The 11,768-nt window shown below is 42.2% G+C and overlaps 1 protein-coding gene across 1 annotated transcript; it reads left to right on the forward strand.

Moving 5' to 3' along the window:
• Nucleotides 1-243: 243 nt before the first annotated feature.
• On the forward strand, nt 244-3,308 carry cldn11a (claudin 11a). Its single transcript, XM_076108394.1, has 3 exons — nt 244-1,309; nt 1,567-1,731; nt 3,043-3,308. Exons 1-3 carry the CDS (start codon nt 1,084-1,086, stop codon nt 3,306-3,308), a joined length of 657 nt encoding a protein of 218 aa, XP_075964509.1. The 5' UTR covers nt 244-1,083.
• Nucleotides 3,309-11,768: the final 8,460 nt, after the last annotated feature.

Raw genomic sequence — 11,768 nt, forward strand, 5'->3', positions numbered from 1 at the left:
TTGTATTAAACACGGAGAGCTGAATGAGCCACCGCAGTCTCATCAGGGATTATTGTCACAAACAACAGAAAGTCGTCACCACCCCACCCCACTGAAGGTAGAGTTCCTGTGAACATCATGGACCGTACACACACCACACCGCATTTTAGCATTTCGACGGAGCAAAGCCTGCAACTGTTGTTGAGTAACTTCGGGGATGTGATTCACTGAGTGTGCCAGCCGAGCAGCCCCCCCCCCCCCCCCCCCCACACACACACACACACACACAACACCAGTGCAGGTAAATATTCCGAACACATCTTTCGGAATGTCACCTTGTCTTTCTTTCTTGGAATGTGGCCAAGTGGGCTACAATACATATACAATGAATACACATATATAAAAAAAAAATACTAAAGTACAAGTCACTCTAAAAGGCTACAAGTAACCTACACAAAATACTATTTTGTTACAGTAACAACAGTACATGTGATTCGTTACTCCACCCCTGCCGAACAATCCCACCACTCCACCCACACGTTCTTGTTTAGGGGTCCAAAGTAGGTCTTTTGTAGAAAAGCTGCACATGATACAAACTTACTTACAGTGAGAAACACAATCCGGCCAGTAGATGGCAGCAGATTTTTGGTTAAATTTCATCCGCTTCCAACTCAGTCAGTCAACCCAGCACGGGCTGTATTGTATCATTAAGTGCAAGGAAGGGGCAGTGCACACCAGTTTTTGAGTGATACAATAAAAGTGGGGTGTGTTGTTTTCTCTCTTTTTACATTTTTTTTTTGTCGGAATCTAAGTTTCTGATTGGTTCTCCCTTTCAGAGTAGTTTTTTTCTCCACATACTGAACTTTCCCCTATAAAACCTATGATGATGTGAAAGCTTCATTCTTTTGAATTGTGCAGCACAGCTCAGTAGATGGACTTACCAAATTGCGAGGAAAAAGTCAACTTTAACACTGGATTAACTTGTATGGGGGAATATCAGTTATAAAAGTTGGTCCATTTTGTTAATCACTCTCAACCTGCAGTGTTCAGCTTTGTAGCGGTTTCTGAACCCGGGATAAGTGGTCTTCACGCACAGTTTGCGCCATGGCAAACTCCTGTCTTCAACTGAGCGGCTTCCTCGTCAGCTTCCTCGGCTGGCTGGGCATCGTGATTGCGATATCCACCAATGACTGGGTGATTATGTGCAAATACGGCTTGAACACCTGCAAGAAGATGGATGAGCTGGAAGCCAAGGGACCCTGGGCAGAATGTGTCATCTCCACAGGACTCTACCACTGTTACTCCCGATCGCAGATCCTGGATCTACCAGGTACTGATTCTTGTACATCCCTGCAGCAGCACTGTTGTTGTCTTCTTTTAGACACATTTAAGTTGAACTTCTTATCCCACCTGATATCATGCAATTCATTTACAAGATGCTATTTCCACCACTTCTTCTGAATACAGCTGTGTTTTTATTTAATCCCCCTTTTTTAAGTAAAAATACCCACAAAGCTTAACTCTGTGATGGAATGTTTACTTTCTATTGGCAGTAATATCATACATGTTTCATATGTGCTTGTGTAGCCTACATCCAGACAACCCGTGCCCTGATGATCACAGGTTCCATCCTCGGTCTCCCAGCAGTGGCGATGGTAATTATGTCTATGCCCTGCATCAACTTGGGCAATGAACCCCAGGCCTCCAAGAACAAACGCACCGTCTTGGGAGGAGTGCTTATACTCATAGTCGGTAAGAGACTCAACTTTACCTAATTCACTTAATGCAACTGTAATGAATTAGTGGACAAAGACTGAATTTCATGGTCAGACAGAATGTGCAGTCCATCAGAGCAGGTCTAATTGTTTTACGCTCACATGCACACACCAAGATCCCTTCCAACCGTTCCTGACTGTGACCTCTTTTTAATCCCTCTTCAAATGCATACAAGCTGCTGATAGCGGAGGATGTTGAATATGACTGTCTTCCTCCCAAGGGTGCACACACATATGCACACACTCATATATGCGCCTGTTCCATTGATCCCCTTCCCACCAGATCCCATCACATTCCTCTCCTCCACCTACTCTCATCCACACCCTCCCTTTGTCCCGAACTACATGGAAACGCACTCCCTGATATGTCCAGTTTATTGTGCTTCTGAATATTTTACATCTTCCAAAGCCCTAAAATTAAATTTTAACACCTGTGTCCATTGTTTGACTTTTCCACTGCCCACGTTTTTCATAGCAAAACTATTCCCAACATGTTCCACCCCCATTACTTCCATATGAAAACGTTTAAGACTTGAGTTAATCGATTTTATGTTTTGGATTTGCTTGTGTGTTTGCATGCTTGTTGCACAGCAGAATAAAAATCCACTCACCGCGTTGCCTGCATACTGGCAGTAAAATCGCCCCAACAGCAATTAGTTTGAGTCCAACTTTAATTATTTTTGTCAACTGTGTCCTCTGAAGCGTCAGCTGGAAAACTTTCATTCCACACATTATTTGTGGATTTGGTTATTGGCCTGTCTAGTGCAATATATTCAAATTGTACTGGTAGTTAAAGGATTTCATGCAGTTGTTCTGTGTTGACCTTGATTGTATACTGGCACAAATCCAACATATACCAAATGTGTCCTTGTCAGCTGTATGGGGATTTCAGTATTTGTACAAGTCTTAGATCAGGCCTCCCTTCCACAGTTCAAGGCAAAGCTTTTATAACACCATGAAGTCTTGCTGCTAAATAATATTATTGCACACATTCTTTCTTCCAATCTGTCATCCCTTTGTGTCTTGTTGAGGAATAAATCATAAAAAACTGTAATAGTTCCACTGACACTACTCACACCAGCATGCACCCATTCATATATCCTAGCCTTGTTAATGCTCATTTAGTGTTTTCATCTGTGGTTACATTTTACTGTCTGTTATTTGGTCTCTTTGGCACTCCTGAGTATGAATATGAGCAGCATCTACGTGCACCATTTTGCATCCCTATTTGTTGCGTTATTTTCCCTTCGGACATAGCACATCAACTATTCTCTCTGTTTCTTCTCAGCACTGTGCGGTATGGTGTCGACAGTTTGGTTTCCCATCGGCGCTCACCAGGAGCACGGCCTCATGTCATTCGGCTTCTCCCTCTACACTGGATGGTTTGGCTCCATCTTCTCCCTGCTGGGCGGGTGCATTCTTACCTGCTGCTCCTTAGAGTCGTCCTCGTCTCGCCCCTACCAGGACAACAATCGTTTCTACTACTCCAAACAGGGAGGTGGAAACCCGCCAGCAGCCCCCTCCACCAATCATGCCAAGAGCGCTCACGTCTAAGCGGGGGGAGAGATTCTGAAGCAGATGTGTAGGGAACTGTAACTTGTATATAGAGACATACACACTAGCACACACATCCAATCACAGTTACATGCAAACCTATACCGGAAGAGAGGGAGACACATAGACACACTCATTCATCTTCAAGAAAAACACACAACTCCTTGATCGAGCACACAAACATACACAAAAGAGACCTGCACACATCCAAACACACAAAGACTGTTCTTGTTGGAGCTCTTTTTTTTCGCCGGCGATGGATTGTTTTGTCACAGAGCTCATCTTCCAGCCTCCTCGTGTTGCGCTTGGTGTGGACCTGCTGTTACATAGTTGTACAAGCTTTAATTAACTGCCTGCACACAAACCTGAGGTCCCAATCACTTGAGGCCTTGTGGACTGATCTTCTTTAAAACTTCTATTTTTCTACTTAGATGCACCTACAGATGAAATGTTATGAGTGTCTTTGTTGATGAATCTGTATTTTAAATCGTATAATACACTGATCGGTTGTTTTGATTAGAGCAGGGTATGACAGTATTATGTTTCGAATTATGTTCATTAGCATTGTTTATGTACATTGATTTTTTTGACTCTCTGATGCATTTGCCTCTTGAGTGATGGACTTGATTAAAAATTGCAGCACTGTTTTTCCCAGCCACTGCAGGATGACGGGAACATAAATTTCACAGGGGCGCTTTAACCAGCAGTGTTACAGTCTGTGTATTCAAGCCTTAGTGTGTGCACTGACTTGGCAAAAATATTATAGAGCACAAAACCATAATCTTTTGTTCATTTCTCACTCATCCAATAGTAACATTTCATAATCGAAACCCATTTTATGATACTAACTTTACGCAGCTTATCCTGTAACTGTGGAATTATACATTTCCATTAAACATCTCAGTCTAAGTTCTACACATACAACAGGTCGGTAGCTGAAATTATGTTTCTACAAGCGTGCACAAAACACAGTATTATTTAGATCAGCTTCTCTTACGGGAATGCAATGACTTGAATGTTCAATATCTCAAAAGTGCTCTGAACACAGATCCCCGCAGAAGCAATATTAGCTGGTTATTCATTGTTTCGCTGATGTGTTGTTTGATTTTCTGTAATAAAGACAAAAGAATGAAAAGTGCCTTTGCCTTGAGTCGATAAGACGTTCACATCCCATCCCTTTTTTTTTACTCCATCTGGATGTTAGGCTTAAATTTGATATAGAGTGTGTGTGTGTGTGTAAGTATGTGATGCACGTGTGATATACAGTCATCTCCGCCCTGGAACAAGCTGACTGTGACAGTGTTTCTTGTAGATTGATGACATAGATTCTCTATTGTGAATACGGGTGGGGGATATGTGTCCATGTTTGTGTGAATAAAAGCTGAGAACAATGAGAAAACATGAATTGTTTTTTAATGCATCATATCTGTAATCTGACACAGTGACCTTGAGTTAAGTCAGCACAGAGCAGCCTGTCTCGAAGACACTCAAAGCCACACTCTGTACCGGCCCTCCCCTGCCACACACACACACACACACACACACACACACACACACACACACACACACACACACACACACACACACACACACACACACACACACACACACACACACACGATATGCAACAAAGAAGTATAATTATGTCCAGTGTGTGGCTGATTGTGTGCTCCTCTGTCCATATCAAGGTCACAAAGCCATGTAATAGATATCACATGATACTTTGGAAACAATAAGTGCTATCTCATTGTCCTCAGCTTACCTTCAAACACACACGCAGTCATACACAGCCTTATGTCCTCGTTTTAACACATCATTCTGTCATATGCATTTCCTGCCACGTCTGTGCGTGCAGGTGTGTGTGTGTGATCATGTCGGTGTGTGTATTTGTCTGAAATGTGATTCCAGGCCAAAGCCATCCAGTTCACAGGAGGCCAGCGGGAAAGTAGTGGGCAAACCAAGCTGTCCTGTATTACTGTGGGAGACTGGTAGTGTGACAGTACGATATGCTGTGCTGAAGCGTTGTTAATACAACTGAATTGTTGTCTGAGAGGAAGTTTTCTGCTCCAGGACATTATCATACACCAGTACTAATACTCTGTGATATTCTATCCTTTCCAGCAATTATTTTCAATAAGTATTTATTTTCACTTTTCATGTGTACCCACCGTGCATCAACCTGGCTTGTCTGTTTCTACTTCGGTTGAAATTTCCGATTAATTTCCCAGAATACCATTCAGCAACAACCAGAAACACCGGTGACCCATTTCCTTTCCTGCATGTGTTTCTGCATAGGACAAATCTCAGCAATAATGTTAGAGCAATACGGTGAGTTACAGTCGAGCCCCCTGATCAAAACACAACCCGCTTGCGGCTGAGTTGTGACCTGGTTTACTGAAGCTACACTGCTGCTGGACGAACTCACTCAGTCTGACTGTAGCTCATCGCTGCATTGTGAAGACGCAATAGAAACCAGTTCTCTGGTGCTGCGCGAGAGACACCATGACTTGAACTTTCAGTTAACAGCATTGAAACTGTGCTAAACATATGTCAAAGTGATGTTTAACAATCTACTGTAGGCTACTTTTGCTCTGGTTTATGCTCTTAGATGCTTGTGTAAACAAGGAGATGCACTTATGACTTCTGGTGACCAGTAGTTCTCTTGAATACCTATGTTGAATACACTTAGTGTAAGTCGCTTTGGATAAAAGCGTCTGCTAAACGACTGTAATGTAATGTAATCTACTGTAGAATTCATCACATGCACGAGAACCAACAAATCAGGGTCCCACACATAAAAACATTGTTCTATAGCATTAATAGTGGTCAAAAACTCCACAGGGAACCTTTAATTGGAACTTTTTAGCTATTCGAAGCTTAGTGGCATAGTGACCACCAAGGAGGGTGAAAGAAGAGATGTCAAGGCTTCATACCGCGTCATATCTTTGGGGTACAACACATGCGCAGTAAAATTCATTAGAAAGAATGCAAGTTTAAGGCACTTCCGTGCTGGCTTCACTTTTCAGACCGGGAGGTTGGTGCCTGGATACAACACAACTAATGTGCTACGGTTAGCTTCTGCTGTTTTGGACTGTTTCGGCTCTTTAGTATGTCTGTGGCATTTGCATTAAAAAGTCCATTGAAATTTTGTTTATTTTAATAACTGGTGTGAATGGGTCTTAGTGTTTAAGTCATCAGCTCAAAATGGACATGAAACCATTTCACTTATGTGGTTAAATATGTAATACATCGTACATCAACCCTTACAGCCAGGCATAGTAGCACAGTGTGTATAATTGATTAATTAACCTACTGTAAGGTATTCATTATAGTAGTCAGAGCAGGACACTTAAAAAAATGAGCAAGCCTCTTTTTAGTATTTGCAATAAATAGCTTTCATTGTTGCATGGAAGCAATATCAACAACTCAGCAAAAAACAGTGCACTCAGGAGCAAAATAACCACACATATGGAAGAAACCATTACAAAATCAACATAAAAAACAACTACATTATACAGCTTTGTGCCAAAATATACAGAAGAGAAAAGGAATATCTAGCTGTTTGCGAGAAAAGCCAATTTCAACAAGTCAGACACACACTGACTGGACACTTGGCCACAGCGAACACAGAGCACAGGAACAACACGCTTTGTCCGAGACAAAATAAACAGATAGTAACTGACTTTAAAAGCGATAGTGGCAATATTTGATTATGCTTGTAGTTCACCTTTTATAGAATTGTATTAAAATAGTTTCTGCATGTTTTCTGTCGTACTCCTACTCCTAAACCTTCTACGGTCCTATTGACGTCTAGCGCAACCATTTTGAAATCCTTCAAAAGGAAAGGAGGTTTATAAATGAGCGTTATCATTCTAGAGACTACAGTTGTTAAAAATATATTTTTAGCAGTTTCTCCCAGGCCTCCTTGTGACTAAACAAAAACACAGACAGAGAAGGCTGATAACTCTACCCAGCTCTTTTGTGCACAGGAGGACCCGTGGTTGGGAGACGGCTGTAGAAAAATACTTTTCTTCTTCAATGTTGTACTTTTTCATTGCTGGACAAACTGATCTGCTGTAGTCAATGACGTCTAGACTAATACTTTCAATGAAATACTTAGAAACTAGGATTTTTAAAAAATGATCATTGACTAAAGCCACTGTGAGACTCTCCTTGGGATGAACTGACATTAGTATCTTATTAGCAGACTCCCAAGAAAAATGGTTAGCTCTGTTGTTAAGTGTTCACTGTGTGTGAAAAGTAAACAAACGTTGTAGGTCGTGGTTGAGAGAAGGGATATACAGGAAGTAGGCATACTGTAAGTGGAGGACGAGAGAGGAGTCATCCTGGGTGTTTGCTACATGTTCTACTCCTTTCTCAAACGGAGCCCTGGTTCCCACCTGGGTGGGGAGATTACTGTATGAGATTAAAAATACAGGAGAGGATCCAGCAAATAATCTTCTTTTAGCTCAGAGACCCTAACATAATATAGAGTTAAAACGGTTTGGGTTTGAATCTGAATATAAATGATAGGAGTATGCAGTGAATGCAATAGCTTTCGGTTCAATTCAGTATCAGGATCCTGAACAATGACGTTTGTGAAGCTGAGCCGGTTGTAATACACCCGTTAAATCCTCTCAGAGCACAGAGGCCAACGTTTCCAGGTGTAAGAACTAAGCCTGCGTTTGGTTTAGTTTAGTGTTCTATTATGTCTCGTAGCGATCAATCACCACATGCAAGTACAACATTTACAGTCTGGGCCTCGTGCATGAGGGCATGCAACACATTCACCAGACGCTCACATTGAGGCGCAGGCATGGACCACACGTACACACACACACATACTGCACATGCATTCACGCACTTGTATGCATACATGCACAGAGCAGATAATATAGTAAGTTGACTGTACAGTCCAGTGTCAGAGTGGCAACGCCTGAATTCGCAATCTTGCTTTGGCTGAGCTTTGAATGCAAAACTGCTGGATTCTTTTGGCTGAGTCGGGAGGTGATCTGGGGGGGGGAGGGGTATTTTTGGCTGTGTGGTAATGCAATGGAATACATGTTTGGATGTGTGTGAGATTTTAAAGTGCAAATGTTTTAGGATGTGATGTTTTTCTTTTTCCACAACCCTTTCACCAGACAGAACGCTGATATTGGACAATTCTGCGAAACCTCCGATTACATTCGATGGCAACAATTTTTTAAATATCTATTCCTACGGTGGCCATACAAAGCAACTATATGGGGTTAAGATCATCTTAGGTTGTTGGTTATTATCACTTCTTCCCACCCCGCTGTGCTGAACTTGGTGTTTCTTTGTGCCAAACATATTCTACATTCACATAGGAATCCCTTAAAACAAATAGGAAAGATCATGGTTACAGTTAAAAGAAAGGAAACACAATTGTTGGTTTCAGGGCTGAACACCAATAAGAAAACCTGTACTTTTTTCCCCTGTGATATAGTCCATACATGTTTATTTTGCTACATGAAGGTCTTTGCATGAAATACTGAATTGAATATTTACATACAAAGGGTTTTCCAATTTAAATGTATTGAGTTTAAAAATACTGGAATCAGCTTGTAAAACATACACCATGAACAACACTATTTGTTACTACACTACCCAGGTTTCCAGAAAAGTCACATGTGGACATGACCTCAAAGTTAACTACATCTATGGTTGGTCTCTGACGAGAAGGATGGGCCACACCCGTCCACCTCCACAACGTCAACACCCTTATGTTCCACTACACCACAGAAAGGGCGCACCCGACTTCCTGCATCAGCAAGCTGCAGAATCGTCCAATGTGAGCGCAAATTCTCAGAATAGCGGGCTGTGTTTCGGGACGGCATCACAATCATTTCACTGGACGACAACAAAGGGTTATCACTACATGAAGGTGTTTGGAAATATGTGGGAGGATTCAGAGGTAGGGTGGGGGTTTAGCGTGGCATCCTTAGATTTAGTGCATTAGACAAATAAGGCTTCCCTGGAAGGGACAGATGCAGCAACAGAGGGGCAAGAGGAAAGGGTAGAGGTAAGGACAATCAGGGCATACAGCAGCAGCTATTGGAGAAGTGCCCCCACCCTAAACATAACATAACAGTGTGCTATTTGGTGTGTGCCAAAATCCCTTACAGTGACATGAGTGCTTACATTCTTAGTATAGAATCAAACCTCAAACCCTGGCAGCATTAGCTCACATGTCCTACACACTGAGCTCTACAGATTGATTGATTTTCACCATATTTCTTCGGGGTGCAGCAACAGTGGAGATAACATGTAAAGAGTGGGGCTTCAACACTAGCTACATAAAGAGGTAGGGGCAACAGGAGGTTCACTCAGACTAGATTGGGCTCTGGTTGGAGCAGAACCACAGGGAGAGGACTGAATGCTCCGGTGACAAATCAGAAGGGAGATAGCATTACACCCTGAGGTGAAACGGGAGCTAATGTATCGTCAGGCCACGAACAGATTGCCGTTTCAAATCCTGACTGAAAACCGATCCCTGCTCTATCACTTGTGACTTAAGAGTGGCAACTCCCCTGCTGACAGGGACAGATGAATATCAAGAGGGTGGTGAGGTGGGAAATAGATGAAGGAAGAGTTGGGCTGGAAGAGCAAAGGAGCAGTGGAAGTAGGGGATACAAAAAAATGTGGAGAAGAAAGAAAGATAGGAGTTAAAAGAAAAAGGGGAGAAAAGGAGAGAGACGGACGAGGAGGGATTGTATTTCAGTTCACTCAATGCCTGAGTAAAAGTTCAACTTATTTTCAATACAGTTGCTCTCAGTTCGGGACTGTACTAAAGTTATTGGTGTGAAGAGGGAGGTTGAAATTCACAGCCATCCACAGTATTATTAACGCTACCCTTCCCCTTGACTTACACAAAAACAGAAATACCCTCCCCCAATATCTTAAATTAACGTAACAGTAATTGATACTTAATAAGTAACTAGTTTGAATAAAATTAAAAGATAAAATATTCAATGATCCTGGCCCGCACTCCCAAAAAGGTCAAACTACTGTTGCTTCGGCAAAAAATTAAAGAAATAAATCCTTCTGCTATTCTTACCCCCATTCCTCTACAATAATACTTTTTGTACAATCCCTTGTTTTGTTTTCATCTCCAGGAGAAAAGAAGCAAACTATGCAGAAAATCCATTTCCCGAATTGAATGAACTGAATATGAATTCCTTCCCCGCCCTGGTGAACAGCAAGAACTGCATCAACGGCGAGACAAGCACACAGAAAATATGACATTCATCACAATAAACCATGCAGGTTGTCGATTAGGATTCAACCTGTTCTCTCTCTCACTCTCTCCGCCTTACACCTTCTACTCTCTCCTCTTTTTAGGTGCGCCGCTAAGCTGACAAGCATGTGTTGTATTGCACCATGAGCTGCTTTGTTGTGGGCGGATCGATTTTGAGCTTCATGCTGGGGCAAAAAACTAAACAAATACACATTAAAACAACCTGAAGAACACACTTCATATCTACACACACACAGACATGAGTATCCATGTAAAAGGTGGAGTTTGATTGCATATACATTCTCTCTCTCACACACACACACACACACACACACACACACAGGCAAAATTAAAGTAGAAAACAGACATAATCAGAAACTCACATACACATACATTAGATGAAGGCACTATTGCAAGCAAAGTCCAAGAACTATTTGAGACAGAACACATCAACACCCTTTTCCAAATCCAGTCCTGAATCCCTTGGGCTAGATGTTAGGGGTCAGGGTTAATGTTTAAAGACAGACTGGAAGCAATTTTTGATTATAAAGATGTTTTTGTGTTTTTTTAAGAGCACGAGTATCTGTTTTCCTATCTGCTGAAAAGAAAATGAGCAGAGAGAGTCAGACCTGTAGATAGGAAATAGCTTGGGTTTGGCATGCTGTCATCTAACTTTCCTGTCTGTCTGCGTTGAAACAGGATGAGAGCTGCTGATTCATCTCTCCCTTGCTCATCACCTTCTCCTCTCATACATCCCGTAAATTCTTAGATAAACAGTTAATGGACCGCTCAAGACACAATGTTTCATGGTTCACAGTGCAGTGAACCACTTCAATTTTATCTCCTGCTATGTCCGCACTTTTCTATCTGGCCTTTGTTTGTGTGGGATGTGGACTCCAGTAAGTGAATAAGAAGTGACTGTGACAAGACACTTGACCTTGATGTCCTCGTTTGCCGTGTGAGCTGGGGGGGCCAAGCTTGGTCGAGTAAGGTGAATGAAAAGCTGCTCCACTGCCAAGAAACTATCTAGCCCAAGGGTTAGACGAACAGACAAGTACACACACACACACACACATGCAGGCATGCACACACACACACGCACGCTCACACACAATCACTCATGCGCGCACACTACTGTTCCCCTCCCATTCCCCAGGCAGCAGACAAGGCAGTACATTCAGGGTAACACAGAGTCAGTCCCT

Source organism: Anarhichas minor, unplaced genomic scaffold (assembly GCF_050575085.1).
Source record: "Anarhichas minor isolate MPS153535 unplaced genomic scaffold, ASM5057508v1 ptg000040l, whole genome shotgun sequence".
Lineage (NCBI taxonomy): Eukaryota > Metazoa > Chordata > Actinopteri > Perciformes > Anarhichadidae > Anarhichas > Anarhichas minor.

What these genes read in the sequence shown, in the direction of transcription:
- cldn11a (XM_076108394.1), top strand. Translation starts at nt 1,084, where the DNA reads ATGGCAAACTCCTGTCTTCAACTGAGCGGCTTCCTCGTCAGCTTCCTC. An exon ending in GCAGATCCTGGATCTACCAG is followed by an intron (nt 1,310 to 1,566) that starts GTACTGATTCTT and finishes GTGCTTGTGTAG; the next exon opens with CCTACATCCAGACAACCCGT. An exon ending in AGTGCTTATACTCATAGTCG is followed by an intron (nt 1,732 to 3,042) that starts GTAAGAGACTCA and finishes GTTTCTTCTCAG; the next exon opens with CACTGTGCGGTATGGTGTCG.